We start from the raw sequence: 14,355 nt of genomic DNA, 5'->3' as shown, positions 1-14,355 counted from the left end.
ATCAGTATATCATACAATAGTCATAAAGGACCAAGCAGGACCCAAAACACTGATCACGATCAATATCTTATTAACAGAAAGAAAAAATATATCAAGAAAAAGTCAGCAAGAACCTGGGAATTTGTGACTTTTGTGAAATCTGAAGTTTAATATGTTTTTGAGCTACTGGCATTATTTTAGGCAATGACCTCTACCTGAAGAGATAATAAAAGATAAACTCAAAATCCAGAATGGAAATCTTGAGAAATGCAAAAAGCACCAAATATAGTTAATCAAATACAAAACTATAAAGAGACTTGAGCACATTGATCATGCAGACTCTAAATTATAAAAACCAGGAAAAAGGTAAATTGCATAAAACTTTTATTTATTAGCAGTGTATTTTCTACACTTTAAAATAGAACAAAATATCTTTTAGAAGGTAAACTATTCATAACAAAATACATGTCAAACAAATTTTATTATTGGAGTAGAATTACTTTGCTATATATTTTCTATTTTATATACATATACTTCTTGGTTTCTCTATGTACGCACATGTGTATAAGTAAATTTAAGACGTACACATGTAGATACATAGAACATATACACACATAATTATGGAAAATTTACAACAGTCAATTTTACAATCATTTTAATAGCTGCACACAAATTAGTGTTCACCGAACTGAAACTGTCCATATGGTCCCCTTCCCCACTTCTCAAATATCATCTGAATTACTTTTTATTATTCTCTTTCTATACAATTAACCAATCATTTTTACAATAACTCATAATATTCCACTATTTCCACTTTAGAAAAAGTATACAGTGTAATTCCACATACTGTAATTTTTCATTCCTAAAGCATACACTTCCTTTATCTGTTTAGTGCAATTATTTGGTACTGCAGTTATTGATAGTTAAGTTAACCAACCTGAGTTAAATTCATTCAAATGCCTTTTTGAAAAATGTAAAACATGAGCAAGATATCTGAAACATGTATAATCGTCTCAAGGTACCCCCTTCAAATCAATACATTATACATAACTCAATAGTTGAGAGTAAAGCACTTCCTATGAATTCACCTGTCTCTGAGTAGTCCATTCTTAAGCAGCATGGAAAAGAATCATACCTAATGCTCCTCAATTCCACAGAGAAACAAAGCCCACAGGATTTGGGAGCCCTAAATATGTGATCACACTTAGGCAAAAGGGCTGTGAGTACCTGGAAGAAGTCCCTTCATTTTTATGTCAGGTTTCTGATATGCTAGTCTCTGTATCTGGGATTGTAATCAGCTTTAAACACAGCTTCTTGGATACAGCGAACCACACAGCAGCATTTTTTCTCCATTTTTTTCCCTCTGAATTGATTAAAACTGGTGCCAGAGCACGTGTGATTACAGGCAACAAAAACCTTGTACCAAAAGCAGAAAATCCTAATTGGGTTATGAATTCTTTTGAGGGGAGGAAGAAAATAAAAGCATTTGGAATGTTGAGTCATTTCAAGGAAAAAAACCATGGTTTCAGGAGAAATATTCAGGGAGTTCTGATCCTCAATTGGATATTAAATTTAGTCAAAGCCCCCAAGGATGCAAAACTAAATGGTTCAGCAACAAAAACAAAAGGATAGGAAATGGTTTAAATAAGCCATATCAAATGATTATACTCTTGCTAGAGATAAACTTGGATAAACAGTTATATTAGATTGACTTCCCACAAGAATGGTCTGATCTGCCATATGTAGTGGGAACACAATATCCACTTTCTTCCTCACTTTCTCTTAATAAAGAGGAATTATTTATTCATTGTAGACAAAATTGTACTAAACAAACCCAAAGTACAAATTTTTTGGTAGCAAACAGCAAGAAAATCTAAGTCAAAATATAGTCTAGTTTTTACATAATTTTATATATTTATAAATTTATCAAAATAAGTCTTTTAAAGTCCACAATACATACATAATGTAACACTGTACATGTAAATGTAATAACAAATGTATTACTGAAATACATTAAAAATAACCTTTCAAAATATCAGTTCAACATGAAAACTGTCTTAAAAAGTGTTGACATCTCCATAAACATAATTTCAGTGCATTCAGAGTAGTCATTAAACAGAGTTTCTGGTTTCAAGTCTCTTGAAGGTCTTAGTGCTCTCGTTAATTTAAAGGAAGAAGGCAGAGAGATTCTTCCAGCAAGCGGCTGCTTTTCCTCTGCATTGCGCATTGGATGAAGAAACTAAGAGTGGAACAGCTTCACCAGGGCGGCAAGGCCTTAGTAATGAACATATTCAGACTGAAGGGACTGTGCAGGGAAAAACATAAGCTGAGGTTAAATTCCATCCCATACAAGACTTTCAGTACATCAAACAGCTTCTTTTCTCAACACAAAGCACTTGCGGTCTATTCTAAAATGAAATAAACTAAGAAAACAACAGAGAAAAGGGAAAACAAAGCATTTACTAAGTAAGGATGAAATATTCAATGACACAAAGTGATTACAAGAAAACTTTGTATTTTCACACCTCCCTGGTGGCAGTGAGGTTGGGTCTCAGCACTATCATGCTATCAGTGCTGGGGCCTGAGTTCAATTGCAGGCCAGCAAGCTACCTACAAGGCGCAACAGACCTCTCCTGTCTTGCCTGCTGCTCCCCTCAACAGCATATTTCAGTAGATCCACCTGTTCTGCTCCCCACTCTGTCTCTGGTAGATCCTCTTACCACCCCATCACCTCTGGCCTACACACCAGTTCTTGAATGAATAAACAAAATAAATCTAAAAAAAAAAAAATCTTTATATTTTCAAAGACTAATTAATGGTGATTAAAATGCAGTCATTAAAAATTAGGAAGTAGGGGGCCTCCCTGGTGGCGCAGGGGTTAAAGTGTCATTGCTATCAAGCTATTGCCAGCTACTACATTTGAGTTTGATCCCCAGACAGGAAGCTGACCCACATGACGCAGCAGACCTCTCTTGTCTCACCCCCTGCTTCCCTCAGCGGTGTATTTCAGCAGATCTGCCTGTTCTGCTCCCCAATCTGTCTCTGGTGAATCCTCTCACCTCCTGTACCTCTGCCCTGGACCCCAGTTCTTATATGCATAAATAAATGAAAAAAAATAAATCTTTAAAAAAAATTGGGTAGAGCTCTTGTTTCTAAACTTTTATGTGATAGTGAGCTTTATTCAAAATATAAAATGACATGTATAACTAAATTGAGATTGCTAGAACGTACTTTGAGAAGATAAACACTTTTTACTTAATTTAATGCACACCGAATGAATGGTAATGATCCTAATGAAGTAGAATCAATATGCATTTAAATAACTTCCCCAATAATGTTTTAATTTAATAATTACTAATTTTTTTTATTGCGAGGGATACAAAGTACTATTAGCTTTGAAATTTGATCCCTTAAAACCCAAAAACATTTATACAGAAGTGCCTTATGGTCATAATAATCAACGGGCAACTTTCCAGAAAAGTAAGCAATGCAAGAACCTTCTACTCTCATTAAACACTAATATATAAAAGGAACGTGATTGGGATATGGAATCAGAATGTATCAGTAATAGACATAAACCAGGAAAAGATAAACAGAGCTACAGAAATTTTGCCAATAGTTATTTTTGAGCAGCAAATAGCAGTTAGAAAGAAGAAACATAAATCAGCCTAAACATTAACATTTTTTTGCATAATTCTAATCAAATACCTTAGGCTAAAAAAAGTTTGCCTAATTTGCTAACAAATGCCCCTTTTTCCTTCCCCAGTAATTATTTTCCAAATTAATCTGCAGCATTTTATTTAAGAGTCTTATAAATTCTTAAACTGGTCCATTTTGTTAATGGGATGTATAAATATCAGTAGAAATAAATCTATTTTAGTAAAGAACTTACAAAAGGATCCAAACTATATCCACCTTTAAAATCCCAATGAATGGGGGCCTCCTGGGTGGCGCAAGGGGTTAAGCACCGCACTACGAAGCAAACCGCAGCCTCTGCAGCACAGGTTCAATCTCCAGCCGATTAGGGAGCTACACACATGGCGCAGCAGACCTCTCCTGCCTCGCCCGCTGCTCCCCTCAGCAGTGTATTTCAGTCAATCTGCCTGTTCTGTTCCCCTCTCTGTCTCTGGTGAATTCTCTCACACACACACCCCACCCCACATCTCTAGCCTTTACCCCAGCTCTTGTATGCATAAATAAATAAATCTTAAAAAAAAAAATCCCAATGAATGTTAAACCCTATCACCGTTTACTAAGTGTCTATTATCACCATGAGTCAAAAAATTATAGTTCCTACCTTGAAAGGGTAAAAGATAGGCATAAAATGAAAAGACAAAGGTGTCAACATTAAATAATAATATACATAGAGTAAGAGTAACACTGATTAAAAGCAAAGGATTAGGCAAGGGATGGTAAGGGAAGGGGTTGGGGGTTTTGGATGCAGAGTTTCAATGAAGCAGTTAAGAGCTGACAGGAAGAATGGAGAAGGCTTAGCAAGCTTTCTCGTTATAAGTTGTAGTTTATGACAAGGTTTCAAAATGGGAGCAACCCCAGGAATTAGGGCACTAAATATAAATACATCTGAACTCACAGAATAAAAAAGGTAAGTCTCAGAAGAAAGTTCAGAGAAAATGGTTTTTCAAAGCCTCGAAACCCATATACATGTAATTTATGAGACATTAGTTACCATCCAAGCAACTACAGCTTACAAGTGGACTATCACTTTCCTAGGTGTTTTTCCCCAGTTTCTTCTGAAGTCTGGCAGGTAGTCAGAGAGGGCAGAGTCGGGCGGTCTCCCAAGCTGCAAGGGTGCCAAATGTGCATGCCATACCGGCCAGTGCCTTCTTTGGCATATTTAAATTTGATTTTTGTTCCAGTTAGAAAAGTTATTCATGTTATTGCAGAAATTATGAAAATCCTCAGACTGCTTGTATATTTAGCCAAAGTTGTTAGTGCAAACACCTTTAGAGTGCTATCAATTCTCAATAAACAGATACAGCAAATGAAACTTTCTAGGTCAAGTCATTTATGTATGCATTAACACGTAAGGGTAAATATCTGTATGCACATATACTTATTTATTTTATGAAATCATGAGGCCTACTGAACTGGAAGACAAATAGCCTAGCCTAGCTTAATGGATTTTTCTATCATTCACATGAAGCCCATTTTCATTAGCCTTTGGGCAGTTCAGAAGCCTTTTCTTACACACAGCAGAGGTCAGAAACTCCGCCTGATGTTCAATCCAGCCCTTAAATATATTCTTTCACCACCCAATTTGCTCACTTCTGTAGCCTACCTGGCTTTGCAGCTCCTGTTAACAAATGAAGACATAATTGGTCTAAAGAGCAGAACTTCTGTCGGGCTAGTTAGTCCATTTGACAAATACTTACTGAACACCAGTTGTATATATTAGGTGTGGGAGAGATAAAAATACAATACCTAATTCCTCAAAACAAAATATATTCCCTTTTTTTTTTTTAACATGGTGTAAAGAACAAGAAAGAACAGATCAGTAAAAGGGGTATAATAAATTATTCTGACATTAGTATTTTATAACATGTTCACTTCCTTTCATTCTCAATCTAAAATAAAAATCTTAATGGAAGTGGACTTTGGGAAGAGAGAAAATGATTCAAGTCTACAAGTCAAGTCTGGTTAATCATAACTAATATTTCAAAGCCTTTTCATTCAGGAAACAACCCTTCTGATAAAGATGACATGGAAACTGCAAACACTATCTGCTCATGTGATGGAATTATACTGAGGATCTCAGGTTTATTTGCTTTCCTAATGTCCCTGAATTCTAAATTTACTAATAATCTCAGAAAACACAATATTAACATTTTTAATTTTTAGAATAAAAATATACAAATGTATCATCTACTCTATTAACAATATCACCAGTGCTGTTGATCTAACTGTTCAATAAAGAGATTGACTGAAGTACACCTATGTGGAATTCTTAATAAACTTGATAAATTACTTGACAGGTGATTTATTCTGTCATAGATACTTAGTGAGTACTTTCTAGACACCAGGCACAGTTCTAAACATACATTATTAATTAAATTTTCCAGATAACCCATCTTGCAGATTAAAAAAAGGGGGGGGGGGCATAAAGCAGTGTAGTATCTTGCCCAAGATCACAAAATTAGGATGTGGTGGAGCTGGAATTTGAATTCCAGCAATCTGATTGTAAAGCCCAAAATCTTAGTCTCCATAGGATAATGCCTGAAGACACTTCTAACATGTGTCCTGTGAAAACCACATATTCAACTGAACATTTTCTATCACCCTGACACAAACTGAAGCAAGTTATGATTTTGAGTAAGCAAAGAAATATTAAATTACAGAAAAGACTGTGACATCTATTAATGTAAAAGGCATAACTACATTTTAAAGTCATTTTCAACATGACTGAACCCACAAGAATATTCAGGAATACTCTAAAAAGAAATTTTCTTTATAAGAACACCCACGCTTAAATATTCTGATCATTGATTAATTCTGCTTGGGCAATTTTTTTTTAATCATTACTATTAGAATTAATACCTAATGCATCTGAAATACAAAAACAAACTAACCAGCAATGAAAATGGGTATGATTATGCAGAAAGTGAGACCTGGGGTATAAATATTATTTCATAAGATAGTACTTATTTTTATGACCAAGGGATTTTAATTTCTCAAATAGAATATTCAAATTCATGTGTTTGGGAAGTTCAACAGGGTGAAGTTATGACCAAATGAAGTTTATCAAAAATATATGGTATTTTCATGGTATTCATATCATAAAACTAAACACATCAATATTCAACCTGTAAAATAAGGATAAAATTACCTTACACTTGCAGCCCCCAAAATTTTATGTCAAAATATAAGCTTCCATCAAGAAGTCTTGTTCTCTGAAAGCAGTTAGATTTGACATAAAACACAGTGTTAGGTAAGGAGATCAAGACAATTTGTTCTGTTCTGGAAATTTGCTATAATCTGTTTTGGCAGCTGTAGGTAGTGACTTTAAAAATTTAGCTATTCTGGAGGTGTTTCTTTTTTAAACAGCCCAGTTACCTAATCGCGGTACAAAAATGTCTAATAATTATAGACTGTATAGATGCTTAATAAATATACTACAAGTTGACTATCGGAAACAGCAAATTATAAAGAATAATGCCATCTTAAGGTCTGTGCCAGCAAAGGAATAAAACAACATCTTAATGTTCAAGCAACTTGGACAGAAGGACCCAGCTGCAAGGAATGTTTCCTCCTAACTTAAAATTCTGACTCAAAACCCCTATGTGCTTTTCCACATTTTACCAAGAGCCAAGTAAGAAAAATTAATCTACTATTTAGCTTGTTTCAAGCTCTAACTATATCACAGGAAACACAGAACCTAAAAATGTGGTCTGTTTTAATGGCACAGATCATCAAAAACCCACATGTTTGGCAATACGGTGCCTTACTTTATAGATAAGCCCAGTATCTTATATTTTAATGAACAAATGGGGAAAATAAATATTGGAGAATAGTAAGTTATCTATAAACTGCCTCTATACTCCTAGTTTCTTTGTGATTTTGCAATAGCGATTCCACTCACTGTGTTTCTTGTAAGTTAACATGTAAACTGTGTACACTGCTACATATTTCCACAAATGTGGTTTTACAAGACTAAAAGTATTTGCCTTTGATAACATAATAAAACTCTTCCAATAACACAAGCAGAAACATAGCTGAAAAAGATTTTACTGGTATCATATCAACCAAAAAAGGCCATGGTTTGTGATAAAAGCAACTTTGAAATCAGCGCCTGCATTTTTCTATAGTGTTTGCTAAGCATTTCAGGGACCCCAAGATGTAATAAGTCAATTCTATTTAATTAAAATGCTATATAAAATATTCTTTTCCCTTCCTGCATGACTTTTAATAGATTCGTTTTTTTCTGGGGGAATTTAATCTGTGCTTTTCAACAATCATAAAGAGCTCAATTGTTAGATGACAGATTGTTGACACCCAACTTGACTCAGCCAACCATTACGTGAGTGTTTTCAGTTCATCTGAACACCAAAATTATATTGATGCAAGCTCAGTTAAAATTTATTTTCTCTTATTTTAGTAAAGCTACATTTCTAGAAAAAAATAAACTCTCCAATTACTGTACATTAAAGCTAACATTGAAAACTTGTTTTGCTTTTTGCTAGTGTTTCACATGATAACAGGCACCTAAGTATCTCAGCTCTTTGCTTAACATTCATGCACCAAGATATATTATCCAACTTTTACTTCAATAAATATTTATTAGGCACTTACTATTCTTTGGAACCTGCGAAAACAAAAGTGCCTCTGCAAAGTCTAAAAAAAAAAAAAAAACAAAAGTCTGAAGTCTAAAAGCCAGCAGAAAAGAAAATCATATTTAAATGACTATAATGTGAGAGCAACTGGAGACTGCGAACAAAGTTCCATGGGAGTTGAGAAGGAAAAGGCATTCTGCTGGGATGGGTCACAAATGCTTCATCCAAAAATATAGCTACTAAGTGAGGCCAGGGAATTAAAAACCAAGCAGAGCGAGGAAAAGCCAAGTGGATCCCTGTTCTAGGTTCAAGCAAGAGGCCAGGTGTGGCGCTCAAGCAGAAAGCCAGACAGAATTTGGGGAGAGTCACTGGAGAAAAGGCTGATGGAGCGTGGCACATGTCTGATTGACAGGATAGGGCCCCAGCAGTAAGCCAAGGATCCAGACTTGCCTGTGTAGGCAAAGCGCAGACACTGAACGTTTCTGAACACAGGAGGACTTCATCTGCTGTGCTTAGAAATCTGTCACTGGCAGCTGAATAGAGGAGAGATTAAAGGCGAGAGAAACTTAAAGGGGGGAGAAAAATGTAGAGGGCTACTGAAGACCTCAATGAAGGCAGCAATAGTGAGGATGCAGGGGGAAAGGCAAACATTTGAGAGGGAGAACTGATAGGACTTAATGGCTAGAGGCATGAGAGGGAACGGTCAAGCGGTATTAAAGATGACTCCAAATTTCCAATTGATTGACTGGATGCAAAAAGATGTAATTATGAAGCCAGGAAATAAAAGCAGGAGCAAGCTATTGAAGGAGCAGGTATTTTTCTCCCAGGTAATACCACAGGAAAGTAGAAATGCAGGTTCAATGCTCAGGAGAGGATTAGCCTGACACAGAAGGAATCGCTTGTGGCATCTGTACTTGCTTCTACACCACATGTGTATTTGTGTAGAGGAGGTTGCAGTAAAAATATGCTTTTTGGGGTTAAAGATCTTATACAGATACACACACACAATTTCAAATTTTTGGAAGAGATTAATGACTTACTCAATATTAGAAAGGAAGACAATATGGAGTAAATAAAGCAATAATCAAATAAATAAGCAGTCCATTGTCACAAAGATGTCATAAATATATTATTAGAACAACATGTTTTCTAACCTCAGGTTTATGAACCGACTCAGTGGGGATGCGAGGTCTACATCCATGCAAACAGATGACGCCACACAAAATTGGACTGATGAAGAGCAAATGACCCATACAGCAGCATGACTCAGGGAAAAAATCACGATCCCTACATTTGGGTGATGACAATAAAGGTTTCGAGAAAGAGGAGGGAGGATTCAGGCCAACTCCTGATGGAAAGAGGACGGCAGATAAGAAGGGGAGCACAGCATATAGGAAATCAGGCCCATTCAAGGACATAAGCAGCTCCTCATATTGTAGCAAAAGTCTCACCCACAGGACAAAAAGAAAATGAATTTATAAAACTGGCTGAGGAAGATTCATAAAGGCTCTAAAAGGACAGTCACAGAGACTGAACCTACGTCTCATCAACACACAGCTGAAAATTACTCTCCAAGCCACCGCCTCTGTGTATAAATGAAATATTTCAGAAATGTACAAGAAAAGGCACAGAAGGGGCAAAAACAAAAGCATCATTTCTGTGGTAGAGAAAGAAAGTAGCAAACTGTGGCAGGAACCTGACGATGGAGCTGTACTCCAACACAGGTAGCACGGTACTCCATTCCTGTAGGTGCACAGGCCAAAAGCTCGTGGCCTGAAACTAGGGCTAGAGTCAGGCTCTCCATGTGGAAGGTAACTGAGGAGAGCTGCAGACACTGCCTTAGGCCAGAGTTTATGTGGAGCTGCAGCCCTGCCCGAGAAGGCAGCTTGCAGAGCTCAGCAAGGGCAGAGAGCTTGTGTCAGTAAGATATTTCTATACTGGAGGACCTAAGGGGTCAGGTGAAGTGAAGAAGAAAGCCAACAGACCAGATTGGGAGGGTTGGGGGGATAAAATGGAGAGGGGATAAAGAAACAAAAGAATTTCCATCCAGTGTGAATCTACAAATAAAAATTCCAAGACACACAACATAAATAACAAGAAAACTGATAAAGTGCCAACTAGAAGGTGAATTCTCACAGGCTGAGATGAAAATAATAAAGCAATCTCAAAATGATTTAATATCTAAACATATCAACATGAAAAACAAAAAAAAATCTATAAAAAGGAATTATGAAAAGATAGGTAGTGTATAAATGAGAATGGTTGACTGTCATAAAGAAACAAATTAGAACAAATGAGAAATACAGCCTTTGAAATCACAGAGAATTGGTGAAATGGACAAATAGTAGGAGAATTTCAATCAGAACATATCTAGAATGGTAGGAATTAAAAGAGATAAAACAGAAAGTAAGCAACATTGAGGACAGTTTGAAAGCCCGGAAGTCTAGAGGGTATTGCAAAAGGACAGAAAGAGGAGAAAGCAGAAAAGCAATAGCCAGAAAGATAATGCAGAGAATTTTCCATAACTGAGAAAGCCATCAGCTCTAAAATTGAAAGGCCAAACAGGAAACAATAAGAGTCCACATCGAGATAGACTATGGAGAAACTACAGAACTTCAAGGCAAGAGAGAAAAAATCTTATAATGATTGAGTTTCTTCTTCAACCACAGAACCTTTTTAAGCAAAGGCTTACATTAGGAAACTGGTGTTTTAAGTGGATTCTGGCAGCAGTGCAAAGACAGAAGGGACAAGAAAAATGAGGGCAGAAGATCAATTAAGTCAGAAGATACTCTCCTGGATGTTCAAGCTAGTGGGACATAATGGCTGATCCATTTTTGCCTTACTTTCCACTGCACGCATGAAAGACACTCATAGAAGTATTAAGACAAATTTTAATTGGATAAGCCTTTAAACATACATAAAATGCACTTACTCTTTTACTCCTGTTTAAAAAAAAAAAAGAGCAAGATTAAAATAATTTTTTCTGTTGACCCAGCAGTATTACTGATGTTATGGAAGAAAGAAGGCATAAAATTAAGTGAACAACCAAGGCAATTAATAAGTCTAATGTATTTGGGAATATAAATAAATTCTTACCCGCAATTTATTTCTAATCAAACATAGCACTTAAAACAAGTTCTGTGTTTGAAAGAGACCTTTCAAATAAAGAGCCAAAAACAGCTGGCTGGCTTTATACAGCAAATTAATGTAAGCCAGTATTTAGCTGGAAACTTAAATCACACTTAGGTCTATCTGCAAACACTACATCTGCCTAAACAGCTTATACACAATTTTAAGCAAATACACAAATCATCTGAAGCTTGGCCTCAAAATAATTTGATGCTTTAATTATCAAGTAACAATCTCAAGTCCCCTTGGAAAGGGAACAAAAGAATACCAATACTGAATAAATGCCAAAGAGCTGGTCAATACAGAAATGACCTCAAGTTCTTGATATTATTAGCAGCCCTTACTGAAATTTTGCATCCAGTTTAAGGCAATGCAACAACAAAGAGGAGATATGCAAAAACCAGAGCAATTTAAATACATATCAAGGTTAAAAAGCTAGTACTGGTTCTCCCTGCTGGCACAGGGGTTAAAGTCTCAACACTATCAAGCTATCCCTAGCCACTGCAGCATGAGTTCAATCCCCAGTCAGGGAGCAACCCACAAGGCGCAGCAGACCTCTCCTGTCTCACCCGCTGCTCCCCTCAGCAGTGTATTTCAGTCAGTCTGCCTGTTCTGCTCCCCACTGTCTCTGGTGAATCCTCTCACCCTCCACACCTCTGGACTACACCCCAGTTCTAGTATGTATAAATAAATAAAAATAAATCTTAAAAAAAATAAATAATAGGATAGTATTAATCTTTAACATTAAAAGTGATGTTAAATATAGTATTTCAATTTTGATAAAATATTAATTTAAAATCAGAACAGAATGACAGGGGTTTTTTTTTAATGGAGAACAAAGAGAAAAGACATCAAGTTTAAGACAGAGAAAGCTTTTACATACCAATGGAAGGTAGAGCATTTTATTGGGAATGGAAGTTCAAGCAGTAAGTGACACCAACTGGCACACTAACATTGCTCCAATGTGAAAATGAGGCATGCTTTAATGCACATAACAATTACTCAGTGCATTTTCATTCAAAAGGGTTATTTCATCAAGCTGGATCCAATATTTTGATCTTACTGTAAGTCCTAGTTTAAGGATCAGTAATTCCTTTAAAAAAACATTCTGCCTGATGGTAGAAAAGAGAAAATTTAACCTATATAGTTTGATCTGACTCCATTCCAATCTGAGAGGGAGAACTGGCTCACAGTCTCCATACCCAAAGAGCAGCACTAACAAGCCTGGTATAAAATGGTTACAAGCATTGGAATGCAATGCTTAAGTATGAAGTATTTAATTTTGATTTGTTTTCAACTTTACACCTAATGAGTATTTTTATTTTCCTTCTGAGCCTAGTGTTAGGAACCATGATGATGGGTATTATGAACTTTATGATGGGTAGTAGTATATTAATATTTAAAAATATCATTTGAACATCACTCGATAGATTTCAAACATGCTTTTACAACACTTACCTAGCAATAAATGTGATACTAAAACAAATCTAAAAAAGAAAGAACTTTATGGCAGATCTGCACAAAGAAAATTGACATTTGGAGAGAGGCCTGGACAATAGGTAAACAAATACAGGTGCTCATGTATGTGATAACATGATTAGATAATAAAATAATGCACTACCATTCACCATAGACAGAAGCAATGTTTTAAAGGGGAAACATGGGATGGATTCAGTTTCTAAGGAACAAGCTTCGGAGAGTTCATGGAAAGTCATTATGTCTTGTAAGATGAGAAATTCGTGAAGAGGACAGGAGGCTTCCAAGACAGGGGTCCCGAAACACCAAGAAGAAGGTGAGGATGAGAACTTAAGAGGGGAAGAGGAGAAGGGAATACAGGTTCAGGGACAAGCAGGGCAGTGAGGTATAAAGGTACAATAAGAGAACAAGGTACAGAGGGCAGGCAAAGAGATTCAGAATTAATTCAATAATCTTGTGTTAGGAGATCACAGGTCATTTATGAACAGGGGTGTAAGATGATGGAGTCGGCATTACCTGACAATGCTTGAAAGCAGAGGTTTCAAACAATAGTCCATGGGCCCAGTCCAGCCCGTCTATTTTTGTAAGTAAAAGTTTTATTGGCGCCTCCCTGGTGGCACAAGGAGTGAAGCAGAGCACTGAGAAGCTATCCGCAGCCTCTGCAGCATGAGTTCGATCCCTGGCTGGCCAGGGAGCTATCCACATGGCATAGCAAACCTCTCCTGACTTGCCGGCTACTCCCCTCAGCAGTGTATTTTAGTCAGTCTGCCTGTTCTGCTCCCCACTCTATCTCTGATGAATCCCCTCACCCCTACCCCGTACCTCTGGCCTGTACCCCAGTTCTTATATGCATAATAAATAAATCTTATAAATAAATAATACAAGTTTTATCGAATGCAACCATACCATTCACTTATGAACTGAGTTGGACAGCCAGATACAAAGTCAAAAATGTTTATTTTCTGGTAGATGCTACTTTACTCTCTATATCCACAGAGATCTACTTTAAAGTATGAACTAATTAGAAACTGAGTTAGGAAGATTGTCAAAGATGCAAACACAACCAAAGGAAAGGAGAAAGCAGAACAAAGAAAATGGGCAAAATTCCTAGACAATGAATGACATTATTGGCATAACCTGCATCATCACCATGAGAACCATCCTCAGAAATATTTGAAGATCAAGATATAAAAGTGAATAAGCTACGACTTGATAATTTTAACTCATAAAAGATATTGTAATTATAAAAAAACAGCTTTCAAAAAACCTTATTACAGGACAATTTATCATTACATATATTTATGCCTTACAGGTCAATATAATAAAAACTTGTTCTAAAAGGCTACTCTCCCATATAGCAAAGATAAATGTAACACCATTTTTTCCAAGAGAAAATGAGAATTCAAGTCATACTCAAAGGATGTTTAAAAAAAAAAAAAAGAGAAAATGTTGACTAAGGACCATAATTTTTTTTGTAACTAAG

General features: G+C 36.2%; 1 protein-coding gene across 2 annotated transcripts in view; it reads right to left on the bottom strand.

Annotated features, from left to right (window-relative positions):
- CDC14A (cell division cycle 14A) overlaps window positions 1-14,355 on the bottom strand; it is a 191,020-nt gene that overhangs the window by 26,078 nt on the left and 150,587 nt on the right. The window contains exon 16 of one of the 2 annotated variants that reach the window (XM_037500699.2): window positions 347-2,284. The exons of the other annotated variant lie outside the window; for it this stretch is intronic. Within the exon in view, the coding sequence (XP_037356596.1) occupies window positions 2,255-2,284 (30 nt within the window). The 3' untranslated portion in view covers window positions 347-2,254. Of the gene's footprint in view, window positions 1-346; window positions 2,285-14,355 lie in introns of those variants that run through there. 2 annotated transcript variants of the gene reach the window in all.

Source organism: Talpa occidentalis, unplaced genomic scaffold (genome assembly GCF_014898055.3).
Source record: "Talpa occidentalis isolate TD23 unplaced genomic scaffold, MPIMG_talOcc4v2.1 talOcc4.9, whole genome shotgun sequence".
In the NCBI taxonomy this organism is placed as follows: domain Eukaryota; kingdom Metazoa; phylum Chordata; class Mammalia; order Eulipotyphla; family Talpidae; genus Talpa; species Talpa occidentalis.
Note: the sequence above shows the minus strand (reverse complement) of the source record. Positions and strands in the feature narration are given on the sequence as shown.